Raw genomic sequence first — 14,720 nt, 5'->3', positions numbered from 1 at the left:
CATGTGGGGGCGGTTGCCAAGGAGACGCGCGCTCCCGCCGCGGTCACGTGCTCGGGCGGAGCCGCCGGCGCCGTTCATTGGCCGAGAGGGCGGAGCGGGGCGGGGGGGGCGGGACTCGGTCTCCATGGCGACGCCGCGCGCCTCGTTGCCAGGGAGACCGGGAACCCGCGGTCCCGGCCAAGCGGGCGCGATGGCGGCGAGGAGGCGTCCGCCGCCCGAAGCTCGGCCGCCCGTCCGCAGGTGGGTGAGGCGACGGCGGGGAGGTCCGGCACCCATGGGCGCCCCTTCACAAAACCCGGGAGCTCGGCACCCATGGGTGCCTACCCACAATAACCCAGGGGGCTCGGCACCCATGGGTGCCAGCCCACAATAACCCAGGGGGCTCGGCACCCATGGGTGCCAGCCCACAATAACCCAGGGGGCTCGGCACCCATGGTCGCCCCTTCACAATAACCGATGGCTCGGCACCCAAGGGGGCCCACCCATAACTCTCGAGGGTGCCCCACAAGACAGATGGCTCTGCACCAAAGGGATCCCACCCATAACAACCTCGGGATCGGCACCCAAGGGTGGCCTCCTATAACTGATGGCTCGGCACCCAAGGGAGCCAGCACAACAATCAAGGGCTTGGCACCTAAGGATGCCCACCCCACAACAATTGTGGGCATGGCACCCAAGGGAGACCACCCATAACAAATGAAGGTGTGGCACCTAAGGGTGCCCCTCTCAACAATTGAGGGCTGGATACCCGAGGAAGCCCACCCATAACAATCAAGGGCTCAGCGGCCAAGGGTGCCCACCGCTAACAAGTAAAGGATCGGCACCCAAGGGTGCCCCACATTCAGTAGGTGGACTCGGTGCCTAAGGGTGCCACCCACAACAACAGAGGAAACAGAACCCCAGGGTGATCCCTTTCAACAGTTTTCAGCATCCGAAGGTGGCCCCACAGCACAGTGGCGAGCTTGTCACACACAGGTGGCCCTTTTTTAACAGCTGTGCTCAGCACCAAAGGGTGCTCCACATTAAATAGGGGGCTCAGCTCTCGAGGGTGGTCCTCATATTTGTATACACTGGAATTTGGAATTTAGAAGGATGAGAGGAGATCTTATCGAAACGTATAAGATTATTAAGGGGTTGGACATGTTAGAGGCAGGAAACATGTTCCCAATGTTGGGGGAGTCCAGAACAAGGGGCCACAGTTTAAGAATAAGGGGTAGGTCATTTAGAACTGAGATGAGGAAAAACTTTTTCAGTCAGAGAGTTGTGAATCTGTGGCATTCTCTGCCTCAGAAGGCAGTGGAGGCCAATTCTCTGAATGCATTCAAGAGAGAGCTAGATAGAGCTCTTAAGGATAGCGGAGTCAGGGGGTATGGGGAGAAGGCAGGAACGGGGTACTGATTGAGAATGATCAGCCATGATCACATTGAATGGTGGTGCTGTCTCGAAGGGCCGAATGGCCTCCTCCTGCACCTATTGTCTGTTGTCTATTGTATTGTATACTTTTACTGTCAATAGATACAGAGATACCGAACGAAATTACATTTTCCAGCAGTCACAGAACACCAAAAAAAAAGAAAACAAGACACACGACCCCAACACAAACATCCATCACAGTGACTCCAACACCCCCTCACTGTGATGCAACAAAACTTCCCCTCTCTACCCCCATGCCCACGGACAGACAGCTCGACCCCTACCGAGGCGACCGACCCGCACAGCCCCCGCAAGGGGATGGAAGTCCCCGTGGCCGAGCCGCACCGAGCGCTGAAACGTCCCGCGGCCGTACCGGGCGATTGAAGGCCCCGCAGCCGAGCCGCCCCGTGCGATGGAAGCCCCGCGGCCGAGCCTCACCCCGACCTAAAAAAAGAAAGGTTTCCCCCACCCCACCCCACCCCACGCCTCCACACCCCCACACATACACAACCAAAAACAAAAACAAAAATCCACCCCAACACCAACACACAAACAATAGGGAAAAAAGACAACAGACTGCCAGCGAGCCCTCTGCCGTTAGGCGCCACTCCCATGAGATGTAGGCATAGCTCCACGAGCTCCTATTGACAGCTAAACTGGCCACATTAAACAGATGAGCTAGTCGTCCAATGGTGCCACCCAGTACAGCAGAGATCTTGGCACCCCAGGGTGGCACCCACAACAAAACTAGAGAGCCCAGCACTTAAGGTCTCAAGTACAGTTGGCGCGTTTGCCAACAACAGCAGTGAAAGAAACTCCCTGGGATGGAAAACCCCTTTCAATAATTGATCTAGGCACCCATTGGTGCCCCAGAGATTCAGAGGATGGCAAAGTGGTGACTGGAATTCATTGCCAAGAACACTGCAGAGGCAAGTCAATGGATATTTTTAAAGCAGAGATAGATAGATTTTTGATTAGTACGGGTGTCAGGGGTTATGGGCAGAAGCCAGGAGAATGGGGTTAGGGGGAAGAGATAGATTAGCCATGACCGAATGGCGGAGTAGACTTGATGGGCCGAACCTCTGCTTCTCATCACTTATGACCTTATGACCCTCTTTCATTATCCGGTAGGCATTTAGAACGGAAATGAGGAAAAACTTTTTCAGTCAGAGAGTTGTGAATCTGTGGAATTCTCTGCCTCAGAAGGCAGTGGAGGCCAATTCTCTGAATGCATTCAAGAGAGAGTTAGATAGAGCTCTTAAGGATAGCGGTGTCAGGGGGTATGGGGAGAAGGCAGGAACAGGGTACTGATTGAGAATGATCAGCCATGATCACATTGAATGGCGGTGCTGGCTCAAAGGACCGAATGGCCTCCTCCTGCACCTATTGCCTATTGTCTATGAACAGTGAGTAAAGGATTCAGCAGATCAGGGTGCCCTACAGTAATGAAAGGTGACCTTGTGCATTCTAGGGTGCCCAAGACGTCAATAAAATGCCCTGGCCCTCTGGCATGGAACACGGGCAGGCTTGGGACTCGAGATGGCAACGATAGTCATCCCAGGATACCAACCTTTTAGAAGGATGAGTGGGGACCTCGTTGAAACTTATCGAATAGTGAAAGGCCCAGATAGAGTAGATGTGGAGAGGGTGCTTCCACCAGAGTGGGAGAGTCTAGAACCAGAGGGCACAGCCTCAGGATAAATGGACGTACCTTTAGAAAGGAGATGAGGAGGAATTTCTTGAACCAGAGGGTGGTGAATCTGGATTTCATTGCCACAGACGGCTGTGGAGCGCAAGTCATTGGGTATTTTTTAGATTGAGATTGACATGTTCTTGATTATTACGGGTGTCAGCAGTTATGGGTAGAAGGCAGGAGAATGGGGTTAGGAGGGACTTGATTGAATGGCGGAGTGGACTTGATGGGCCGAATGCCGAACTTCTGCTTCTATGACTTATGAACTCAGCGGGTCAGGCAGCATCTCTGGAGAACATGGACGGGTGATGCTTCGGGTTGGGACCCATTCTTCAGTCTATCCCCCAGAGATGCTGCCTGACCCGCTGAGTTACTTCAGCACGTTTACACACAGGGACTGTTCCCACCTTGGGACCCTCAGCATCTGATCCGTGGCACACTGCGGGTGGTCTTGATGAGCCATAGGAGCAGAATTAGGCTATTTGGCCCATCGATTCTACTCCGCTATTCAATCATGTCGGATTTACCTTTCCCTCACAGCCCCATTCTCCTGCCTTTTCCCAATAACCATTGACACCCGTACCAAACAAGAACCTGTTCATCTCCACTTTAAAAATGCCAAATGACAGCCTCCACATCTGTCGGTGGCAATGAATTCCACAGATTCACCACCTCATTCCTTGTCACCTCCTTTCCAAAGGTACGTCCTTTAATTCTGAGGCTGTGCCCTCTGGACCCAGACTCTCCCACTAATGGAAACATCCTCCCCACATCCACTCTGTCCAGTTCTTTCATTATCCGGTAGGTTTCAATCAGGTCCCCCCTCATCCTTCTAAAGTTGTCTCAATGGGGGACCCTCAGCCCCTGATCCAGTTCATAGAGGGACTGGTCTTCATATCAACAACCTGTCATCCAAATCGATCACCTTTCACTGCACTTGGTGTCTCTCATCACCTGCAGGGGTCCACAGCCCTCTTTCTGTTCTCTGCCCGGCAGCTCGGTGCTGTACGGTCTCAGGAGGGAAGGCACCTTCCCCAGAAACCCATCCACCATGGAGAGTGCCTACATGAGAGACGTCCAGCGCAGAATGGACAGCAACCACAAGGTAGGCTCCTTAAAGGCTGCAGGTGAATGTAGTTTATTATAACGTGTACCGAGGTACAGTGAAAAGCTTTTGTTGCGTGCGAACCATTCAGCGGAAAGACAATGCATGATTGCAATCGAGCTGTTCAGTGTGCAGATACATGATAAACGGAATAGTGTGAATAATGTTTAGTGCATGATAAAGTCCAGTAAAGTCTGATCAAAGAGTCAAGTCAAGTCAAATTTATTTGTCATGTACACATACACGATGTGCAGTGAAATGAAAGTGGTAATGCCTGCGGATTGTGCAAAAAAATTACAATTACAGCATAAAAATTAAAATTAATGTAGAAAAAAAATGTAGTCCCTGGAGATATAATAGTTAACAGTCCTGATGGCCTGTGGGAAGAAACTCCGTCTCATTCTCTCCGTTTTCACAGCGTGACAGCGGAGGCGTTTGCCTGACCGTGGCAGCTGGAACAGTCTTGCTGGGGTGGCAGGGGTCCCCCATAATCTTGCTTGCTCTCGATCTACACCTCCTGATGTATAGGTCCTGCAGGGGGGCGAGCGTAGTTCCCATGGTGCGTTCTGCCGAACGCACTACTCTCTGCAGGGCCTTCCTGGGCAGAGCTGTTCCCAAACCAGATTGAGATGTTGCCGGACAGGATGCTCTCTACAGCCCCAGAGTGGAAGCATTGAAGGATGCTCAGAGGCACTCTGAATTTCCTCAGCTGTCTGAGGTGGTAAAGGCGCTGCCTTGCCTTACCCATCAGTGCGGCAATGTGTGTTGTCCATGTCAGATCATCTTTGATGTGGACTCCCAGGTATTTGAAGCTGCTCCCCCTACCCACAGTAGACCCATTTATTTCCAGTGGCTTGTCAAAGGTACAATGAGGTAAATAGTAGTTCAGTACTGCTCTCTAGTTGCGATAGGATGGTTCAGTTGTCTGATAACAGCTGAGAAGAAACAGTCCCTGAAACTGGAGGTGTGCGTTTTCACACTTCTGTACCTTTCGCCCGATGGGAGAGGGGAGAAGAGGGAGCGGCCAAGATGCGACTCGTCCTGTATAATGCTGCTGGCCTTGCCGAGGCAGCATGAGGTGTAAATGGAGGCAATGGAAGGGGGGTGGGTTTGTGTGATGGTCTGGCTTGTAATTATTTTGCGGTCTTGGATGGAGCTGTTCCCAAACCATGCTGGGATGCATCCTGATAAAATGAGGTAAACCTAGGGAAAGAGGGAGAACCTCTTTCCCTCACCATGTAAAGGATTCTACAGTTCTTTATTGTTACATGTAAAATTATTTTTTGTGCATACAGTTCAGTAAAGTTTTGCTACATCTAAGCACAAGCCCGATTGGTACAACATGTACTGAGACCGCATGCAATAGTCGTCAGATTTTGGTGCCATTTTCAAAGTCCAGTCCCTGCCTCCACCGCCTCCTCAGGCAGCCCATTCCAGATCCCAACTACTCTGTGTGCGCAGAATCCACCTCTCAGATCTCTTTTAACCCCCCTACTTCGCCTTAAACCCATGCCCTCCACTTTTAGACATCCTTCCCATACAATTGGGACTCTGGCTATCTACTTAATCTAAGTTTGTAAACCTCTGTCAGGTCACCTCTCAGCCTCCAGGGGAAACAGACCCAGCCTATCCAGCCTCTCCCCATTACTCAAGCCCTCCAGTCAAGGTAACATCCTTATGACTTTTCCGCACCTTCTCGAGCTTCTGAAGAAGGCTCTTCACCCGAAACATCACCTATTCCTTCTCTCCAGAGATGCTGCCTGTCCCACTGAGTTACTCCAAATTTTTGTGTGTATCTTTGGTTTAAATCAGCATCTGCAGTTCCTTCTTACACCTTCTCTCGCTTCACCGTGAAGTGAGTGGACCAGAATTGCACCCCATATTCCAAGGGCAATTTGTACAGCTGCAACGCTGATATCCCAACTCAAACATTAAATGCCTTGGCCTTTGAAAGCAAGCTTGCTGTATACCATCTTCCTCAGCATCTTGTAGAAACAAAAAAATTGCAGAAACTGGTTTACATAAAAGGACACAAAGTGCTGGAGTAACTCAGCGGGTCAGGCAGCATCTCTGGAGAACACGGATAGGTGATGTTTCGGGTCATGACCCTTCTTCATACTCTGAAGAAGGATCTCGACCTAAATGTCACCCATGTTACCAGTTGGGACCCTACCTCCGACCCTCTTGACCCTTCTTCAGACTCTGAGGAAGGGTCCCGACCTATCCATGTTCTCCAGATGTGCTGCCTGACCCAACACTTTGTGTCCTTTCCTCATCACCTTGTCTACCTGTGCACCCAGTTGACCAGTTTGCACAGAAGCCCCATTTGTGGACTGTGTCGTGCAGCAGTTTGTTCCTGCCCCCCACCCCCCCCCCCCTCCCGGCCCTCACTGGAAGAGGCGGTGCTTAGACCCAGGCAGGCTTTGCGCTCGGCCAGTGGAACAGCTTGACCTCACAGAACCTCCCCATTGTTGAGGAGGATTACGTCACACAGGCAATTCACATGGAGCCTTTCAGACAAGCCCTTCCACACTGCGGTCCACACACAAGATCATGTTTGGTTGTAAGTCTGCACACCTATCTGACACAAAGGGCACAAAATGCTGGGGTAACTCCGGGTCAGACAGCGTGCCTGGAGAACATGGATAAGGGCCCTTCTTCAGACAAACCCACCCTCACTGTTTACCCCAAAGGGATGTGTCTCTCAGTCCCTCCTCTCTCAGGGGGATATCTGTACACTGACCGGTGTCTCTCAGTCCCTCTCTCTCAGGGGGATATCTGTACACTGACCAGTGTCTCTCAGTCCCTCTCTCTCAGAGAGTAGGAAAATAACTGCAGATGCTGGTACAAATCGTAGCTATCACAAAGAGCTGGAGTAACTGAGCGGCTCAGGCAGCATCTCAGGAGAGAAGGAATGGGTGACGTTACGGGTCTCGACCATTCCTTCTCTCCTGAGATGCTGCCTGACCCGCTGAGTTACTCCAGCTTTTTGTGATACCTTTTATCAGAGAGTAGATGAGTGGGGAGTGGGTGGGAGGGGCTGTCATGGGGACAGTGGGCCGAGCGGTCCCCCCCCCCCAGGGCGGTGGGGTGGTAATGCGGTTGGCGAGGGTGAGCGGTTGCCGGGTAACGCGGCCTGCTCTCGCTGCAGAGTCGACTGCGCCTGAGGGAGCGCGAACGCATGCAGGCGGAGGGGCCCGCGGGAGCAGCGAGCGGCGGGGGGGCTGACGGGCCCACTCACCCCCCAGGACGCAACCACGATGGGCATAGGGCCAGCGGGACCACCACCGCACACAAGGTACCGGGGGAGGGGTGGGGGTCGGGAGTTACGGGGGAGGGAAGGTACGGGGGAGGGGTGGGAGAGGTACGGGAGAGGGGGAGGGAGGTACGGGGAGGGGTAGGGAGGTACGGGGAGGGAAGGTACGGGGGAAGGGTGGGGGAGGTACGGGGGAGGCGGAGGGAGGTACGGGGGAGGGGGAGGGAGGTACGGGAGGGGTAGGGAGGTACGGGGGAGGGGGAGGAGGTACGGGGGTGGGGATGGGGAGGAACGGGGAGGGAGGTACGGGGGAGGGGGAGGGAGGTACGGGGAGTGGTAAGGAGGTAGGGGAGGGGCAGGTATGGGGAGGAGTAGGGAGGTACGGGGGAGGGTGTGGGGGGGTACGGGAGGGGGTAGGGAGGTACGGGGTGGGGAGGGAGGTACGGGGGAGGGGTAAGGAGGTAGGGGAGGGGCAGGATGGGGAGGAGTAGGGAGGTACGGGGGAGGGTGTGGGGGGGTAGAGGGGTAGGGAGGTACGGGGAGGGGGTAGAGAGGTACGGGGACAGGGTGGGGGAGGTACGGTAAGGGGGTAGGAGTACGGGGAGGGGAGGGAGGTACGGGGGAGGGGTGGGGAGGTACGGGGAGGGGGTAGGGAAGTATGGGGAGGGGTGGGGAGGTACAGGGGAGGGGCAGGGAGGTACGGGGGGTGGGGGGGAGGTAAAGGGGGTGGGGGTAGGGAGGTATGGGGAGGGGGGGAGGTACGAGGTGGGGGATGGGGGGTAGGGATGGGGGGTATGGGGAGGGGTTAGGGAGGTACGGGGAGGGGGTTGGGAGGTACGGGTGGGGATGGGGGGAACGGGGGTGGGGGCAGGGAACTGCAGGGGTTGGGGTGGGAGGGATGTGGGGATGGGAGTGGCCCTGAGCAGGAAGATGTGGGAGGGGGTGGGATGGTGGGGGTACAGGGGAGGGGGCAGTTGAGGTATGTGGGGAGTTGATGGGGCACAGGAGGATGTGGGGAGGAGGGGGTGAGGGCCGGGAGCTACAGGGGTTGTGGTGGGAGGTAGGGGGGGGGGGGTTGGGTGTGGGGTGGCATGAGGGGATTGGAGGGGAGTTGAGCGGGAAGGATGGGGCGGAATCATGTAGATAAATAAGGACCATGTACTGGCAGATGGGATGGGTTGGTGGCTGCACAGACATGGTGGGCTGAATGGCCTGTTCTCTGCCAGTGATACAGTGTGGAAACAGGCCCTTGGTCCCCAACTCACCCACACCGGCCAACAATGTCCCAGCTACCATGCCTAGTTCCACCTGCCTGCTTTGGTCCATACCCCTCCGGTAGCGCAGCGGTAGAGTTGCTGCGAATGCAGCGCCGGAGACTCAGGTTCGATCCTGACTACGGGTGCTGTACTGTAAGGAGTTTGTACGTTCTCCCCGTGACCTGCGTGGGTTTTCTCCGAGATCTTCGGTTTCCTCCCACACTCCAAAGACGTACAGGTATGTAGGTTAATTGGCTGGGTAAAATGTAAAAATTGTCCGTAGTGGGTGTAGGATAGTGTTAATGTGCGGGGATCGCTGGGCGGCAAGGACTTGGTGGGCCGAAAAGGCCTGTTTCCGGCCTGTATATATATGATAAACCTGTCCTATCCATATACCTGTCCAACTGTTTCTTAAAGTAACGACGGGATAGTCAGTCGCCCAGCGTACGGGATTCAAGAACCGAGGACATAGGTTTAAAGTGACGGGGGAAAGATTTAATAGGAACCATGGGGGTTAACTTTTTTACACAGAGGGCGGTCGGTGTAGTGAACGAGCTGCCGGAGGAGGTAGTTGAGGCAGGGACTATTGAACATTTAAGAAACATTTAGACAGATAAATGGACAGGACAGGTTCAGAGGGATACGAGACCAAGTGGACCCATTGGGCCCAAACCTCTCCTGCATTGGTGCAGCACCCTCTCCTCCCCCCCCCCCCCCACTTCCCCTTCCCCCTCAACCCCCCTTATCCACCCTCCCTCCCTCCCTAGGAGATAGATTAAAACTTTAAAATGTGAATAACTTAAAAAATATAACACTGATTTCAATAAAACGACTTGCTTTACCATGAAAGCGATGACGGTGAGTAAAGGTGGGCCCTGAATTGTCACGCTATCGGGCACCGTTTTGGCTGTTGTTCGATCACAAATAAACAAACAAACGAGAGTTTTAGTATATAGACGGGCCAAAGGCAGGCAGGTGGGACGAGTGTAGATGGACACGTTGGTCGGTGTGGGCAAGTTGGGCTGAAGGTGACTCTGCCCAAAAACGTCACCTGTCCACGTTCTCCAGAGATGCTGCCTGGCCCGCTGAGTTACTGCAATACATTGTGCACTTTAGTTCAGCAGGTGAATGGGACTAGCTGAGATGGGACGAGGAGATGGGACGATGAGGCCCGTTTCCATGCCGTAACGACTCTATAACTAAGATTCCCAGTGCTAGGCCTGGCCGTGCATGTGGTTGAAATTCATCGCCCTGTTCCTCACAGGTAGACATGATGGACATGGAAGGCAAGAGCTTCAGCGGTCACCCCCCTACCCAAGGGCTCCGGTCACGGGGAGAGGCAGCAAGCTGCCGTCCATAGCCAGCGCTACGGGCAAGCGGCAGAAGGTCCCAGAGCCGTCAGATGCCCCTGACACCAGGAGCAGCCCGGCCACAGGTGAGGAACCCTGTCCCTGGGAGTGTGTGTGACGGGGCGGTGCGGAGGGAGGGAGGGAGGGAGGGAGCTTCACCCTGTGTCTCTGACCCCCCTCCCTGGGAGTGTGTGTGATGGTGCGGAGGGAGGGAGGGAGGGAGGGAGCTTCACCCTGTGTCTCTGACCCCCCCTCCCTGGGAGTGTGTATGACGGGGCGGTGCGGAGGGAGGGAGGGAGGGAGCTTCACCCTGTGTCTCTGACCCCCCCTCCCTGGGAGTGTGTGTGATGGGGCGGTGCGCGGAGGGAGGGAGCTTCACTGTGTGTCTGACTGTCTTATGTCCCCTCTCAACACTTTCCCCCTATCACCCTCACTCTTCCAACCCTCACTCTCCCCCTTCTTCCCCTCTCTCCCTTCTACCCTCCTGTCCCCCCCCCACCCCTCATTCCGCCCCTCACTTCTCCTCCCAATACCTTCTACTCTCTCCCTCTACTTCTCTTCACTTTTCTCTCCCTCCGAACTTCCCCCTCTCTTTCACTTCTCCCCCACACCCTCTTCTCCCCCTACCCCCTTCTCTACCTGCGCGAAGTATAAGAAATAAAGTGGATGAGCTTGAGGCTCAGTTAGACATTGGCAAGTATGATGTTGTGGGAATCATCGAGACATGGCTACAAGAGGACCAGGGCTGGGAACTGAATATTCAGGGGTACACAACATATAGAAAGACAGACAGGTGGGCAGAGGGGGTGGGGTCGCTCTGTTGGTGAGGAATGATATTCACTACCTTGCAAGGGGTCACATAGAATCAGGAGATGTAGAATCAGTATGGATAGAAATGAGGAACTTGTCAGGGTAAAAATACCCCTAATGGGAGTTATCTACAGGCCCCCAAACAGTAGCCTCGACATAGGGTGCAAGTTGAATCAGGAGCTAAATTGGCATGTCGCAAATGTAATGCTACGGTGGTTATGGGAGATTTCAACATGCAGGTAGACTGGAAAATCAGGTTGGTAATGGACCCCAGGAAAGAGAGAGTTTGTGGAGTGTCTCCGAGATGGATTCTTAGAACAGCTTGTACTGGAAGCCTACTAGGGAGAAGGCAATTCTGGATTTAGTGTTGTGTAATGAACCTGATCTGATAAGGGGACTCGAGGTAAAAGAGCCATTAGGATGCAGTGATCACAATATGATAAGTTTTACTCTGCAAATTGAGAGGGAGAAGGGAAAATCGGAAGTGTCAGTATTACAGTATAGCAAAGGGGATTACAGAGCATGAGACAGGAGCTGGCCAGAATTGATTGGAAGGAGGCCCTAGCAGGGAAGACGGTGGAACAGCAATGGCAGGTATTCCTGGGAATAATGCCGAAGTTGCAGGATCAATTTATCCCAAAGAGGGGGAAAGATTCCAAGGGGAGTAAGAGGCACCCGTGGCTGACGAGGGAAGTCAAGGACAGCATCAAAATAAAAGGGAAGAAGTACAACAAAGCAAAGAAGAGTGGGAAGCCAGAGGATTGGGACTCTTTTAAAGAGCAACAGAAGTTGACTAAGAGGCAATACGGGGAGAAAGATGAGGTACGAGGGTAAACTAGCCAATAATTAAAGGAGGATAGTAAAAGCTTTTTTAGGTATGTAAAGAGGAAAAAAATAGTTAAGGCAAATGTGGGTCCTTTGAAGACAGAAGCGGGGGAATTTATTATGGGGAACAAGGAAATAGCAGACGAGTTGAACCGGTACTTTGGATCTGTCTTCACTAAGGAAGATACAAGCAATCTCCCAAATGTTCTAGTGGCCAGAGATCCTAGGATGACGGAGGAACTGAAGGAAATCCACATTAGGCAGGAAATGGTGTTGGGTAGACTGATGGACTGAAGGCTGATAAATCCCCAGGGCCTGATGGTCTGCATCCCAGAGTACTTAAGGAGGTGGCACTAGAAATTGTGGACGCATTGGTGATCATTTTCTAATGTTCTATAGATTCAGGATCAGTTCCTGTGGATTGGAGGGTAGCTAATGTTGTCCCACTTTTTAAGAAAGGAGGAGAGAGAAAACGGGAAATTATAGACCAGTTAGTCTGACATCAGTGGTGGGGAAGATGCTGGAGTCAATTATAAAAGACGAAATTGCGGAGCATTTGGATAGTAGTAACAGGATCGTTCCGAGTCAGCATGGATTTACGAAGGGGGAAATCATGCTTGACTAATCTTCTGGAATTCTTTAAGGATGTAACTAGGAAAATTGACAGGGGAGAGCCAGTGGATGTGGTGTACCTTGACTTTCAGAAAGCCTTTGACAAGGTTCACATCGGAGATTAGTGGGCTAAATTAGAGCCCATGATATTGGAGGTAGGGTACTGACATGGATGGAAAATTGGTTGACATGACAGAAAGCATAGAGTGGGCATAAATGGGTCCCTTTCAGAATAGCAGGCAGTAACTAGTGGGGTACCGCAAGGCTCATTGCTGGGACCGCAGCTATTTACAATATACATTAATGACTTGGACGAAGGGATTAAAAGTACCATTAGCAAATTTGGATAAGTGTGAGGTTATCCAATTTGGTGGTAAGAATAGGAAGGCAGAGTATTATCTGAATGGTGTCAAGTTAGGAAAAGGGGACCGTACAACGAGATCTGGGTGTCCTAGTGCATCAGTCACTGAAAGGAAGCATGCATGTACAGCAGGCAGTGAAGAAAGCCAATGGAATGTTGGCCTTCATAACAAGAGGAGTTGAGTGGAGGAGCAAAGAGGTCCTTCTGCAGTTGTACAGGGCCCTAGTGAGACCGAACCTGGAGTACTGTGTGCAGTTTTGGTCTCCAAAATTAGAGGAAGGATATTCTTGCTATTGAGGGCGTGCAGCATAGGTTTACTAGGTTAATTCCCAGAATGGCGGGACTGTCGTATGTTGAAAGACTGGAGCGACTAGGCTTGTATACACTGGAATTTAGAAGGATGAGAGGAGATCTTATCGAAACGTATAAGATTATTAAGGGGTTGGACACGTTAGAGGCAGGAAACATGTTCCCAATGTTGGGGGAGTCCAGGACAAGGGGCCACAGTTTAAGAATAGGGGTCGGCCATTTAGAACAGAGACGAGGAAAAACCTTTTCAGTCAGAGAGTTGTGAAACTGTGGAATTCTCTGCCTCAGAAGGCAGTGGAGGCCAATTCTCTGAATGCATTCAAGAAAGAGCTAGATAGAGCTCTTAAGGATAGTGGAGTCAGGGGTATGGGGAGAAGGCAGGAACGGGGTACTGATTGAGAATGATCAGCCATGATCACATTGAATGGCGGTGCTGGCTCGAAGGGCTGAATGCCTCCTCCTGCACCTATTTTCTGTTGTCTATACCCCCTTCTCCCCTTTCTCCCCCTCCCCCTCGCCCCTTCTCTCCCCCCCTCCTCTCCCCCTCCCCCCCCATATCCCCCCCTCTCCCCCCCTGTGCTCCAGCCAGACTGTGTCTGTGACCTGGTGCTCGCCCTCTCCCCCCCTGTGCTCCAGCCAGACTGTGTCTGTGACCTGGTGCTCGCCGTGTTTTACAGGCTCGGATCGCCGCTCTTGCTTCCAGGCGCCGGCGCTGCTGCTGAAGGTCCCGAGCGCCCCCCCCGACCCCGGCCCCGGCTCCGTCCCCTCCCCCGGGCGGCCAGGGCTGCGGGGAGCGTCCACTGCCGTGGGGAGAGGAGGCGGGGGAGGAGGAGGAGGAGGAGGAGGATGCGGAGAGGGAGAGGGAGAGGGAGCGGGGTCTGTGCCGCCAACAGACCGGGCACATCCTCCGGCGGGCTACGGAGGGAGCGGCTGCGGGGCTCGGCCATGGCCGGAGCGGTGTCCGGAGCCGGAGCCGACCCCAGCCCCAGCCCCAGCCCCCCCCGCTGCCGGACACCTGCCCTTCAGCCACCGCACCCGGCCCCTGGTCCGGCCGGCAGGTGGACGAGGCTCCGGCCCTGGTCCCTGCCCCGCCCCAGGTCCCTGTCCCCGTCCCCGCTCCGGCCACCTCCAGCCGCGGCACCCAGACCCCGGGCACCGGACACCTGGTCACTCTGCTCACCCCCGGGCCCCACCGTCTGCGGCCACTCACCGACCCCCGCCCGGCCCGGGGGGGCTCGGCCGGCACCCGCCACCGGCGTCGGGGGCTTCCTCCGGCCCCCGCTCTCCCTTACCGTCCTTGCCGTCTCCCAGCTCAGCGGCCCCGAGCCCGGGGAGAGACCGCAGGAGCAACCGCAGGGCGGACACAAGCCCACGGTGGACCCGGAGGTGCTGAGGAAACTGCAGGAGAGGTGAGGGGGAGGAGGAGGAAGGGAGGGAGGGAGGGAGGGAGGGAGGGAAGGAGGGATGGAGGGAGAGAAGGGGTGAAGGGAGTGATGGTGGGGGGGTGGGGGAAGGGGGGAAGGGGGGAGGAGATAAGGGGAGGAGAGTCATAGTCTTACAGCGTGGAAACAATAGACAATAGGTGCAGGAGGAGGCCATTCGGCCCTTCGAGCCAGCACCGCCATTCGATGTGATCATGGATGATCATTCTCAATCAGTACCCCCGTTCCTGCCTTCTCCCCATACCCCCTGACTCGCTATCCTTAAGAGCTCTATCCTGCTCTCTCTTGA

The 14,720-nt window shown here is 54.3% G+C and overlaps 1 protein-coding gene across 1 annotated transcript; it reads left to right on the top strand.

Annotated features, from left to right (window-relative positions):
• Positions 1–133: 133 nt before the first annotated feature.
• LOC144600855 (uncharacterized) lies at positions 134–13,834 on the top strand. The gene is made up of 5 exons (XM_078412738.1): positions 134–240; positions 4,067–4,211; positions 7,363–7,509; positions 9,988–10,158; positions 13,667–13,834. The coding sequence occupies exons 1-4, from the start codon at positions 191–193 to the stop codon at positions 10,081–10,083; spliced, it is 438 nt and encodes a 145-aa protein (XP_078268864.1). The 5' UTR covers positions 134–190; the 3' UTR covers positions 10,084–10,158; positions 13,667–13,834.
• Positions 13,835–14,720: the final 886 nt, after the last annotated feature.

The sequence above is a fragment of the Rhinoraja longicauda genome, chromosome 16, assembly GCF_053455715.1.
Source record: "Rhinoraja longicauda isolate Sanriku21f chromosome 16, sRhiLon1.1, whole genome shotgun sequence".
Classification (NCBI taxonomy): Eukaryota; Metazoa; Chordata; class Chondrichthyes; order Rajiformes; family Arhynchobatidae; genus Rhinoraja; species Rhinoraja longicauda.
This window is presented reverse-complemented; position numbering and strand designations above follow the sequence as displayed.

Bases quoted from the DNA above. Each gene is read 5' to 3' on its own strand.
- LOC144600855 (XM_078412738.1), top strand. From the start codon at position 191: ATGGCGGCGAGGAGGCGTCCGCCGCCCGAAGCTCGGCCGCCCGTCCGC. The intron at 241-4,066 runs GTGGGTGAGGCG...CATCACCTGCAG, and splicing joins GCTCGGCCGCCCGTCCGCAG to GGGTCCACAGCCCTCTTTCT. The intron at 7,510-9,987 runs GTACCGGGGGAG...TGTTCCTCACAG, and splicing joins GGACCACCACCGCACACAAG to GTAGACATGATGGACATGGA.